General features: G+C 42.9%; 1 protein-coding gene across 8 annotated transcripts in view; it reads left to right on the top strand.

Annotated features, from left to right (window-relative positions):
* HMBOX1 (homeobox containing 1) overlaps positions 1–12,376 on the top strand; it is a 100,077-nt gene that overhangs the window by 80,592 nt on the left and 7,109 nt on the right. For 3 of the 8 annotated variants that reach the window (XM_057385057.1, XM_057385049.1, XM_057385055.1), the window contains 4 exons: positions 4,438–4,520; positions 7,297–7,392; positions 8,753–8,847; positions 9,000–9,101. In XM_057385057.1, coding sequence (XP_057241040.1) covers positions 4,438–4,520; positions 7,297–7,392; positions 8,753–8,847; positions 9,000–9,101 — 376 coding nt within the window. The remainder of the gene's footprint in view (positions 1–4,437; positions 4,521–7,296; positions 7,393–8,752; positions 8,848–8,999; positions 9,102–12,376) is intronic. The other 5 variants (XM_057385052.1, XM_057385056.1, XM_057385053.1 and 2 more) reach the window with 5 other exon arrangements.

Here is a 12,376-nt window from a genome sequence, read left to right on the forward strand (position 1 = left end):
TTGGGATCCTGAGCTTCTGTTTCCATCACTAACTACTGGAAAAAGCGTTTTCTGCTCTGTTTTCCACTTGTTACCCTCTCCACTTCGAACCGCTGCCACACTTGGGAGCTTTAACCATGAGGTCATGCTCTAAACGAAGCATTTCCCCAACTTCTGACCCATTTTGGGGGGATTTTATCCCTGTGCTGGGGAAAAGCACCGACCCTGCCCGTCTTTCTGCCTTGTCAGATTCTCCCCTGGCAGCTGCAAAGCTGATAGGAAGCAACAAAACTTCCAGTGTGGATTATCAGCAACRCTACTGAGGCATTGCTTAATGCATCTGATAGCTCAGCCTGGAGAATAGAAGTTAAAAAAAATAAAATAAAAATAAAAGATTGGCAGCTATTGCAGGAATTCAGAGAGGGGCACCTTGGTGAAGAGCCGGGGGGAGAATTCTGCTTCCATTACAGAGCCCTGGGCTGAGATGGATTCCCTCTCCATCATTGTCCTAAGCACATTATCCCTGAAAGAAAGAGGGTTTCTCTGAATCTGCAATTTTTCTAGGCTCCAGTGTTATTGAAATGAAACGGCTTCAAGGATATCTACATTCTTTACCATCATATGGATTCTCATCTCATGTAAATTATTTGGCCACTTTTCATTTTAATCCTCCACTGTCATTTCCTACAAAAGAGATCATTTGGTTTCTTCATGGAAGGTATTCAGCTGACAGCTGCCCTTTGTCTAGAAAGCAGTGTGCCTTTGCAGAAGTTACTTGTGCCTGCTCCTTTACTTTTTTTTTCTTTCCTTTTAAGTTCATATTGCTTCATATTTTTCATCTGTAGCTTTCAGGAACTTTTCAGACTGTGCACAGGGTGAGTTTGTTACTCTGAAGGGGAATTCAGACATCTCCTGCATTCTTTCCCTGTGTACCTGGCTGATAAGGAGCAGAACTAGAGGCAGAATAATTAATTTACCACAGGAAGAGCTGTAGTAAAAAAAAAAAATCAGTGTTTTCACAACTTCTACATGAGCAAACAAAATATCTGGTGATGAAGTCTTGAATTTTTTTCCATGGCTTCCCTGTCAGAAAATTATTCTCACCTACTTTTCAGAAATCATRGRATCATGGAAYCATAGAATAATTAGGGGTGAAAAAGACCTTTGAGATCATTGAGTCCAGCAGTCAACCRGCATCATGTTCACCATTGTCCCYRAGTGCCACMTGRAGGGAGGGTTTAAATGTGTTTTGTGTCACCCATGAGATTTTGATGGGCTGGGAACGAAAGATGATGTGTTGGGAGATTTATGTGCAGGAAATGTGAAGGCTGATGAGAAAAATCAGCAGGTGAGGTTGAGGTTGGATATTTTGGGTTGCCTGGAGCTGTAAGAGCATTTCCTTTCAGATGGAAACGCCTGGGTGTGAGCTCTGATACAGCAGCTTGTGCTCTGTCAAAGGTTAAAAGCACAATATGGCCAAGGAGAGGAATGGTACAGCCCCAACAATGGCCCTAAGCCAAAGAGGGGTGGATTTAGGTTTGATCTRGGGAGAAATTCTTCCCTGTGAGTAATGGAATAAAATTCCCAGAGAAGCTGTGGCTGCCCCTGGATCTCTGGGAGTGTCCAAGGCCAGGTTGGAGCAGCCTGGGATGGTGGAAGGTGTCCCTGCCCATGGCAGGGGTGGAATGGGGAGAGCTTTAAGGTCCTTCCACCCCAAACCTTCCTGGGATTGTTATGAGGAGAAGGTTCCATTTTGGGGAGTGCGGGGTTTACAGGCAGATTAAATGTGTGGAAAAATGAGAAATCACCTCATTGATGGGGATAACGAATCATCCAGCAGGGGGASGGAGAGGCAGGGTCTGAAATTCCTSTGTCACCTGCAGAAACAGAGCTTGAACTGCTCCAGTATCTTCCCTTCCAGCTGGGACCCACCTGGCTTTGTGATCCCCACAAAAACATCACCTTGACCAGCAGAGCTGCCTGACAGCTTCTCACTGAGATTTTTGATTCTTTTTCATAAATCAGAGCTTTAGGATGAGAAGAATTTCAGATTCTCAAGTGAGAATCGCTCTTCTTGTTGAAATTTTTAGATGTTTGACATTAAAAGATCAGGAATTTGTGTTTGAATTTAAAGAAAATGTTTCAGAATTATGAAAAATATGTCAACTCAGATGAACTGTTTACAACTTACTCAGTTATAAAATGTTTAGAGATAAGAATTATATAAGATACACAGAACTGTTTCAGCAGTTTCTGAATAACAAAAATTATTGGGATACACAAAACTTCCTCATTTGGTGGAAGAGGGATCTCATTCATTGTCCAATTGTGGAAGTTTGCTCCATCACATGGATTTTTCCTCTTATCCCAGAATGCTAAACATCATCTGAAGTTTTGTTGTTGGTAGAAAATATTTTTGCTGTTTGTTGGGGGCAGCAGAAGCCTGGCTGTGGCTTGGTACAGGGACAGCATTGATTTAGGTGACGAGAGAGGGGTCACTCATGGCTCTTGTGTTGTCTTTGCTGCATTAATTGATGTTTCAGTTTCTTCCATCAACAGAATGTGCAGTTCAAGGATGCCCTGATGGTTAATTCTGTATGTTTTGTCATTTCTTCCACAAATGTTCATTTTTGTACATGTGGTGATGACCTGAATTGCTGCTTGGGACTCCAGCTCAGGCGATGTCAATAATAATTTTGCAATTTTCAGCTGGGATCTGGTGATGTTCCTTTATCTCAGGGTGTTTCAGAGAGGAAATGATTCCTGGCTTTGTGGTGGGAGAGCTGAAATATTGGATTGAGGTTGTGGAACTGGAATGCTGAGCATTTTTTCMTCTGTTTTCCAAGCTCTCCATTCCCCAAAAACGCACCTTTGCACAGAACACGACCCCTTTGAACAGAAATTTGRGAGTTGAGATAGACACACACATCACTTCAAAGGCTGAAATCATAAAAAAGGGGATAGAGGTGGAAGAGGGGAGAATATACTTTAAAAAATACCATGAGCAGAGGGCGTGATGTTCATTCTAAATTCTCATAAAGCTAAGCAAAGACACCATCCCATGTCAGGGAACTCTTTTTTTTTAATTACACAGTCACCTTAATTCCAATTAGTGTTGGCTGACAAACTCCCAACTTTTCCACCACTTTCACTAAAAATTAAGGCAGGAGCTGCCCTTCATTTAGAGAAGATTGAGCAATTCCTGTGCTTCCTCTCTGAGCTGCTGGGTGATTTTTCTGACTCACTGAGTAGCGACTTTTGAAAACAGAACCCCACTTGTGGCCATAACTGTGACTCTAAATKACTCTGGCAACAGTGGGATGAGGTGGTAGCACCTGAAATTCAAATTTAGTGCTCAAAAACAGTTTCTGTATGGAGCAGAATCCAGATTTCTGTCRGAAGTAACGGGGCCARTYYATWAWATGCRAAATATAAATATTGAAAATAATAATTGCCTCGATATTCCTGAATCTCCTGCTCCCAAACGATCTGCAGCTGAGGAAATCTCTTCTTTTCCAATCCAGAGCAGCTGTCCRACAGCCCGGACCTGCTGCTGATCAGAGCCGATAAAAGAAATCCTAGGATTATATATTATGGATAATCTACAGGAAAAAGCAGCGGTGGTCCCTGCTTGTGGTGTGATTATCAGAGTCCATTGAAGTAAACAGGAGGTTTTGTTGGTTTGAATGCAGATCTGATAAGCCCTGTGGAATGTAAATCAGTTCATTAAAATTTGCAAGGCGGTTCGGTGAAGTAAAAGAGGAAACAGTTTTAACTTTTATGGGATGTTTACTGCATGTAAAGTACAATAAAATCACAATTATTCCAGAAGAAATACCGTTAGGAACGTGCTGTACTCAATGTGGTGGTCTCAGGAAGATTGAAAAATGTCTTAAATTGCAGTTTTAAAAAAATAATTGGACTCTAGAAATTGTCCTATGTAATTTCGTGTCATCTCCTCACCATATCTATCTGTGCAGTATTTGTGGGGTTTTGCATAATATAGATATTTAAAGTATGTATGGATTTGTATATATTTACAAATATATATTAACAGGGATCAAAATAAATGTTAAACAGCTCCTTCTGCCTAAGCTGGGGGTGTGTCRGGGGAAAAATAATAAATAAATGATAATAAACAAAGTCAAAGGCCTGTGGTGCCTCAGCCATGATGCTTCACTTGACAGTCTTAATTCTGATATTCACAGAATTTCCTGCATTTTTGGGTGTCCTAGTACAATATTCCAAATGTTGAGATAATGTTCATCTCTCTGAGGGTTTCACATGGACATAAATGCGGGCTGATGTTCCTTTATCCATAAAAYTCACTGTGCCTGTGGTGCCTCTGGAAGAGTGATGCATAAATTAGGAGYTGACACCTTTTAGTAGAGCTGCTTGGGAGCCATCACGCTCTAATTCATAAAAAAAAAAATCTGGTTTTTTTCCCCTATTTTGCAGTTACTTCAATGAGAATCAATATCCCGACGAGGCAAAGAGAGAAGAAATTGCCAACGCCTGTAATGCAGTTATACAAAAACCAGGTGAGGAGCTGCTGGGGGCCCTTCCCAAAAGCAGAGAGGTTTTGTAATCAGGTGCTCAGATTGGTGTTTGCAGAATCACAAAATCATCTGGGTTGGAAAAGACCTCCAAGGTGATGAACATTTTACTGATAAATCTGATTTTTGGTGCAGGAAGAAGCTCAGCTCTCCTGATTTTCAGTATTTTGCAGCTTCCACTCAGGGATCTCGTATTAGAACCTGTGAGTTAATGGAGGACCTTACCTTCAGGTCAACAAGTTGTGTTCTCCCTGTTCCTGGAGAAATCGAGGAGAGGAGAGGAGAGGAGAGAGAATATTGGGAGAGGAGCATGAATATTCAGTGTCGTGTTAGTGGATGCACCTGCCTTCACTTGGTTTTGCTAACCAAACATTTACATAGATCTCAGAACTTGTGGTTTGGATATATTTAGATTTTATACAACCAGAATAAAAATTAATGAGGAGGCAACTAAGGCGTGAGTCATGCGCGTGGAATTACAAAATTATTTAGGATGGAAAAGCCTCTGGGATCATCGAGTGCAACCATTCCCCGCCTCTGCCCCGTGTCCCCAAATGCCACATCCATAGGGTTTTTAAATCCCTGCAGGATGCACTGGGACTGGACAACCCTTTGCGTGAAGGAATTGTTCCCAGTTTTTGGAAAACCCTTTCCATGAAGGAATTGTTCCCAATTATTGTAAAACCCTTTCTGTGAAGGAATTGTTCCCAATTGTTGGACAATCCTTTCCATGAAGGAATTGTTCCAAATTGTTGGAAAATGCTTTCCATGAAGGAATTGTTCCCAATTGTTGGACAAACCTTTCCATGAAGGAATTGTTCCCAATTTTTGGAAAACCCTTTCCATGAAGGAATTGTTCCCAATTATTGTAAAACCCTTTCTGTGAAGGAATTGTTCCCAATTGTTGGACAATCCTTTCCATGAAGGAATTGTTCCAAATTGTTGGAAAATGCTTTCCATGAAGGAATTGTTMCCAATTGTTGGACAAMCCTTTCCATGAAGGAATTGTTCCCAATTTTTGGAAAACCCTTTCCATGAAGGAATTGTTCCCAGTTGTTGGACAATCCTTTCCATTAAGGAATTGTTCCCAATTGTTGAACAATCCTTTCCATGAAGGATTTGTTCCCAATTTTTGGGAAAACCCTTTCCATGAAGGAATTGTTCCCAATATCCAACCTGACCTTCCCCTAGTACAGCTTGAGGCTGTCCCCTCTCATTGTGTCCCTCTTTCCCTGAGAGAAGAGATGAATCCCCACCTCGTTATTCTTTCAGGATGTTGTGGAGAGCTGGGACAGTGACAGGAAACACAGGATCAGACCAGTTAGGAATGGAAATGACCTCTGGAGATCTTCGGGTGAGGCAGGACCAGCTTAGGGAAGATTGTTCARTTTTCAGTATCTCCAAAATTGGACCTTTTCCCACCTCAGGGCCCCTGTTCCATGATGTAGAGCACTCTCATGGCACTTCTCCCCTCAAAACCTGCTGAAAAATTCCCTGGAAAATCTCTCAGGTAGAGGAGCAAAGAGGTCAGGATTTGATTCTTGGCTGTGCTGCTGGTTTGTGGAGCAATTTAGACCAAAGTGCTGCAACGCCGTCGGGGAGCGGTAAAATATTGTCAGTGGTGCTGATGCAAAGCATTAGGCAGCAGCCAAGCTATCAATTTCCAGATTTTTCTTTCTTTCACGTGTCTCATCTTTCCTAACTTCTTTAAGTGTGCAGATTGCTGCAATTACATGGGTGTTTTGGATGCTGAATAAATAAACTTTGAGAAGGAATCAGAAGCAGGAAGGGGGGGCTCATCCCTGTGTAGCCTGCAGAGGGCTGAGGATGCAGATRTGGGGAATGTTTTTATAGGGTCAAAGGCAACTGGAGAGGTTTCCAGGATRTCCTTGGAAAACTGAATCCCTCCAGTTTTCTGGTTTTTATACTGATGACCAGAAAAAGGCATAATTTCTGGTGGCTGCCTTGTAGCTGGTGAGAATTTTTTTGCTGGTTTAAGTGTAAAAATCAGCAATCCAGATTCTAACATCCACCCCCTTTCTCCCAAAAAATCCTGAGTGTCCTGGATTGTTTGGAGGGTTTGATGTGTGCTGCGGGTTGAGAGAAAGGAAAGCAGATTGCAGGGATGCCACAGAACTTCTTCATTCATTTTCCTTGTGAAGGAAATCACTGAACTGTACCCTTGTGACACATAAGAGAATGAGCCCCAGGGATGGGCTTTGTGGCAGGGCTGTGGATGGAATTTCAGTCCTTGGAATCTCAGTTTTGTGCTCAAACTGGAAAAGCAGCCCTTCATTCTCCCGTGGCTGCAAAGAAATTCATATATTTCAGATTTTTAAAGARCAGAAGAAAGGAGATATTTGGCAGTCAGTGCCACAGCACCTGGACACAAGATCCATATAAAACTCACTTAGTGTAATTTCTAATAACTTTCCAGTGCTGTCTGAGTTTCAGGGGTTTATCCCATAAAATCCCAGAATATTTTGGGTTGGAAGGGGTAACATGGGCAGGGACACCTCCCACTATCACAGAGTGCTCCAAGTCCTGCCCAGCCTGGCCTGGGACACTTCCAGGGATGTGGCAGCCACATTCCAGTTTCTCTGGAACCCAGCAATTATGATTTTTTAAAAATTATTTTATAATTTATTATTATTTCCTATTATTATTTTCTATTATGATTTTATATTTTATTATGAATTTATAATTTATTATGATTTTATTATAATTTTATTAAGATTTTTCCTCTCTGCTGCTTTCCTAGGAAAGAAATTATCAGATTTGGAGCGAGTGACCTCCCTCAAAGTGTACAACTGGTTTGCCAACAGGAGGAAGGAGATCAAGAGAAGAGCCAATATCGGTAATGTATCACAGAGCCTGCCTGCAAGGRCTGGGGCTCGCTCAGGAGAGGTGGCAATTACGTAAGAATAAATTAGTGAAAACACCAGAGGTGCTGACAGCCTYGGGGGAAACGTGGAGGAATTATGAAAATGAGTCTCTCGTTGTTCCAGATACGTGTAATTTGCAGAATTCTGTCATCAGTGCAGGGAAAGTGAAGCGTTCTGAAGTTTGGATGGAAGATCAGCTTTAAAAGCAAAATGAGGATTTTGTTGGTGGGAGGAGTTGTATTTCCTTGTTCCTTTAAGTATCCAAACTCAGATCTGAAACGAAACCTGAAAATTTGAAATAAGGGAGATGGGGATACTGGCAGGTTCACAAATGTCATGTTTTTCCTGGTTATTCCTCTGCTYCTGACAGAGGTTTTGCCCAGGGAAAGTGGCTGGAAAAAAAGCCACATTTTTAACTGAAAATCAGGATAAAACAAAAGTCACTTCAGTGTTAACTCTGTGGCTTTATAGCTGATCTTAAAATCAAAAGTGAATCTGAACTTGGGAGAAGGAGAATTTCTAATGTGGTTAAGACATTTTAAGGAGAATAAACTCACCTCAGTGGCCAGGATTCAACAAATTTCTGCCTTTCATAAAAAATGTGATGCCCTCACTTTGATATTATGCAGAATTACTTTTGTAAAACATAGGTGAAYAGAGGTCCATACCTGCCCATTGTCAGTATTTTTAATTATTTCAAATGTTCTTTCTGACTAAGAAAGAAACCTCTTTTTACATCATGGAAGCTCATTTCTGAAGTGTAACTAAATTTATTTTTCTACAAGTAAAATTACTTCTCACAGGGGTGGGGGGAATAAAGCAAACTCAGTGCAGGGTGGGTGGAGTTTTGTGTTTGGGGAGGAGGTTTGGAAAGAAATAAAAAAAGAACCAAAGGGAGCTTTAGATAAATGGATCCTACTGGAAGATGGATATGTGTGTTTTCAAATCCCTCAAGTGTTTTCAGAAATTTTTCCCATTTGTTTTCAGCCACTCCCTACCCCCTCAAGTCCTGCCAGTCCAAACCGTGGGGGAAGATTTACAGGGGATGCCTTTGCCTTAGAAATGGCACAGATTTCTGATAGGACTGGCTGGAAAACAGGGATTCTTACTCCCAGACAAGTCTGGTGGTTGGCAGGGAAGGATTTCAGGCAAAGCAGTGTTTGTACTTGAGCTGCCTTCCCAAAAAATTCAGAGTGAAGAGGAAGGGGCTAAAAACTCAACCCTCTTCCTCCAATTATTCCAACTTCTGGAAAAAAGCAATAAAAACAACCTAATTGCTTGAATTACTCCAATGCATCAGATAAATGAGGGATCCATTTGCTTTTTTCGAAGAAGCAGCAATCCTGGAGAGCCATGGAATAGACGTACAGAGCCCGGGCGGCCATTCCAACAGCGACGACGTGGATGGCAACGACTACTCGGAGCAGGTGAGCCCTGTGGCCTGAAAAAGGGGAGCTGACACAGAAAAAAAATACTTTTTGATTCTGGAAAATCTTAATTTCTGTTGGTTTTGTGTCCCTGTGCTGGGGAAAGGGCGAGGCCCCAGAATTTACCCCCTGGATTTGTTGCCTCCCAACAGGACACTTGGCAAGTGCGCAACGGGGAGGAGGAGGGCCGGTGTTCCGAGGGAGGCAGAGAAGCTGAGAAGGTAGAAGAAGACAGGAGGATCTGCTCCAAACAAGCAAGTTCCACCCTCCCCACCTCACCCAGTGTATGAGGCGTGGCAGGAGAGCATCACCTCAGCCATGCCTGCGCTCTCCTGCCCTGGCACTCTTGAGTTCTCCTCCCCCAGGAAGGGATGGATGGGTTTTTCACACTCCTGGGGATCAGGCACCAGCAATTATCCCTGAAAACTGGGCATTTCCTGCTYCTCTTATTTAATTTTGCAATAAATACCCTGTTGTAGCCAGGGCCATGCTGCTGTGAGCTGCTGACCCAGCCCCAGGGACGAGCAGGAGGGAGCCCTCAGGACACCTCAATTCCCTGTGCCAGCCTTGCCCAGGACACTGAACACTGGGCACCCTCCTGGAAGGTCCTGAGCTCCCTCTGCCTGTTCTGGGGGGAACCTTCCAAAAGCATCTCAGGACCATCCCTCAGACACTTTCAGATGAAGGATGGGGAGGAAAGATTTCATTACCTAAACTCTKACCTCCATTTGTTCCATATTGTTCTGCAAAAATGTGCCACAACTTGTATTGTTTACGTATTATCTGTCTCTTTTTTTTTGTTTTTACATTTTAATTCTTGTCTGTTCTTTCTCCCTCTTGGTTACTTTAAACCCTTGACAACAACTTCTTTTTCAAATTATCTAGCAAAAGTATACCCCTCCCCGCACTCTGAGCCCTCACCTACACTAAAATTGGTGACCCTTCCTTCACACACCCTCCTGACAGGTATTGCATCCCCTTCCCACTTCTCCCAGTGTTGGCCAACCCCTCCAGGGCTGTGTGTGCTTGGCACCAGTGATGGCCCAGTTCACTCCTCTGGGTCTGTGAGATATTTCTGTGCTGCCCAAGTCACTCTCCACTGCCTCTTTTGGGAGAAGCAGGGAGTTATCACCCCCCAAAAACTCTCAACTATCTCTTTTGGGACAAGCAGGGAGCTCTTCCCCTCCAAAAACTCCCCACCACCTCTTTTGGGAGAAGCAGGGAGCTCTCCTCCATCAAAAACTCTCCACTGCCTCTTTTGGGAGAAACAGGGAGCTCTCCTCCATCAAAAACTCTCCATTGCCTCTTTTGGGAGAAACAGGGAGCTCTCCTATCCAAAAACTCCCCACCCCATCTTTTGGGAGAAGCAGTGAGCTCTCTTCCTCCAAAAACTCTCCAGTGCCACTTTTGGGAGAAGCAGGGTACTCTCCCCTATCCAAAATTTTCCACCACCTCTTTTGGGACAAGCAGGGAGCTCTCCCCCTTCCAAAAAGTCTCCACTGCCTCTTTTGGAGAATCAGAGAGCTCTCCCCTATCAAAAATTCTCCACCCCCTCTTTTGGGACAAACAGAGAGCTCTCCCCCTCCAATCACTCTCCAACTCCTCTTTTTGGAGAAGCAGGGAGCTCTCCCTTTCCAATCACTCCCCACCCCCTCTTTTGGGACAAAGAGAGAGCTCTCCCCGTCCAATCACTCTCCACCCCCTCTTTTGGGACAAACAGGGACTCTTCCCCTCCCAGAGCTGCTGCTGCAGTGGAATTGCAGCTGAGTGTCCTGGAAGGAGTCCCTGGCACACTTGGCTGTGGCCCAGCACAGCAGATCCCTGGCAGAGGCATCCCCAGCTGCTCCTGATGGCTTCTGAGACCCTTTTTATAGGTCAGCACCAGCACATTTGGTGGGACCAACTTTTCTGCCTCTCAGGGATGAGAAGCTGCTCTGTGATTGCCATAAAATATTTAGAAACCACTGCCAAGCCCAGAAAATTCCCTGCCAGTGAGATGCAGGACTGGAATACCGAGGTGGAGCATGATGCAGGCTCCCAAACTATGTTTTTCTTGTATGCATTAACTGGAATACTTTGAAGAGAGAAATAAATTGGTTATTAAAATTTAAAGCTCTTTGTTTAGAGGCCTTAGAAATGACATTTCTCAGTAATCTGGCTGGGCTCCTCCACSAGGTGTAATTAGTCATTAGCAGCAAAGCAGATTAAATGGCGAGTTCTCCTGATGACCATTTAACATCCCGTAGCTGTCAAACCCTCAAATTCTGTTTGTTTTCCACAGCAACACTCAAACTCTAATAAACCTTAAATCACAGAGWTCATCAAAGTGCTCTAAACACCCAGATTTTAGGGCTCTGAATTTGTGCCATGTAAAGATTTCTGAGAGGCCCTAAAAGTATGTGCATTTCAAAGTATTTACCACACCCTTGTTATAAATAAACAAATCCTTTTAAATAACCTCAGGATTTTACCAAAACCTGGCTTTTTTTTTTGTCCTCTCAACACTTTTTTGTTACCCATCATCTTAATTTAAAATGCTCTATGCACATTTTAAATTTTAAGTCACACAAGTTCATCACTTAAAGGCTGTTGGGAGACTGATAAATGTTTATCATTTCCTCTCTGTAAATAATAATAATTTTTAAAATCTTGCAAGATCACAGTGGGATTGTGATCTTGTTTTAAAGAGGGGAAAACACCATGATTTTTCCCAAAGCACCATATTTGAATTCTGGTGATTCCCATCCCTTTCAATTATTGCACTGATTTTTTTTAGCATTCCAAGAGTTTCTCAGCACCTTTCCCTATACCTGTGTGAATTCAGTGTCTTCACAGGATTCTGGCTTGGACAAGGGTTAGGCTTCCTTTGTATCCTGGTTCTGATTTTAATAGTAGCAGTTGAAGTACTTCTCTAATACATAGAGAATTATTTAATTTTAGGAGCTTCAGCCTCTGGAAGTCAGTAGTTTTGAGTTTCTCAAGTTTCCATAATTTCTAGCAGAACTAATTTTCCCTGGATTTGTCTAACCCCTGCCTTTCAAAGCCACTTTTCCTTTTGTCTGATGTAAAAATTGGCGACTCCTGAACTGAGCTACACTAAGTGAAGCAGTGATTCCCACTGCTGCCTTGGACCACATCATCATTCCAACAAGTGTATTTGCTTATTAGATCATAAAAACCCATGGACAATGATCCTCTGATTTTCCCTTTTTTTGCAATAAATATTTATCAGATCAACCAGCAGCCATTTCTTTCCCAAGTGGAGGATTTGACTCAGTTTGGCTTCTCCTCATGAGGAAGCCTCTCCCCTTGGGATGTTGTTTTCTGTGCCTTTTCTACTTCTGTTGTGCCATCGAACAGAACAGGGAATCACAGGATGGTTGGGGTTGGAAAGGACTTTGAAGTTCATCTCATTCCAGCCCCTGCCCTGGATGACCTAAATAGGGTGATCAGAATTGTGTGGTCCAAATACAAACACGGAGCTGTGCTGTGCGCAGCGATTCCTGTCTGAATTTGCTGTCCTGCCTGA

The sequence above is a fragment of the Malurus melanocephalus genome, unplaced genomic scaffold (genome assembly GCF_030028575.1).
Source record: "Malurus melanocephalus ecotype Western Australia unplaced genomic scaffold, MMel_1.1 scaffold_772, whole genome shotgun sequence".
Classification (NCBI taxonomy): Eukaryota; Metazoa; Chordata; class Aves; order Passeriformes; family Maluridae; genus Malurus; species Malurus melanocephalus.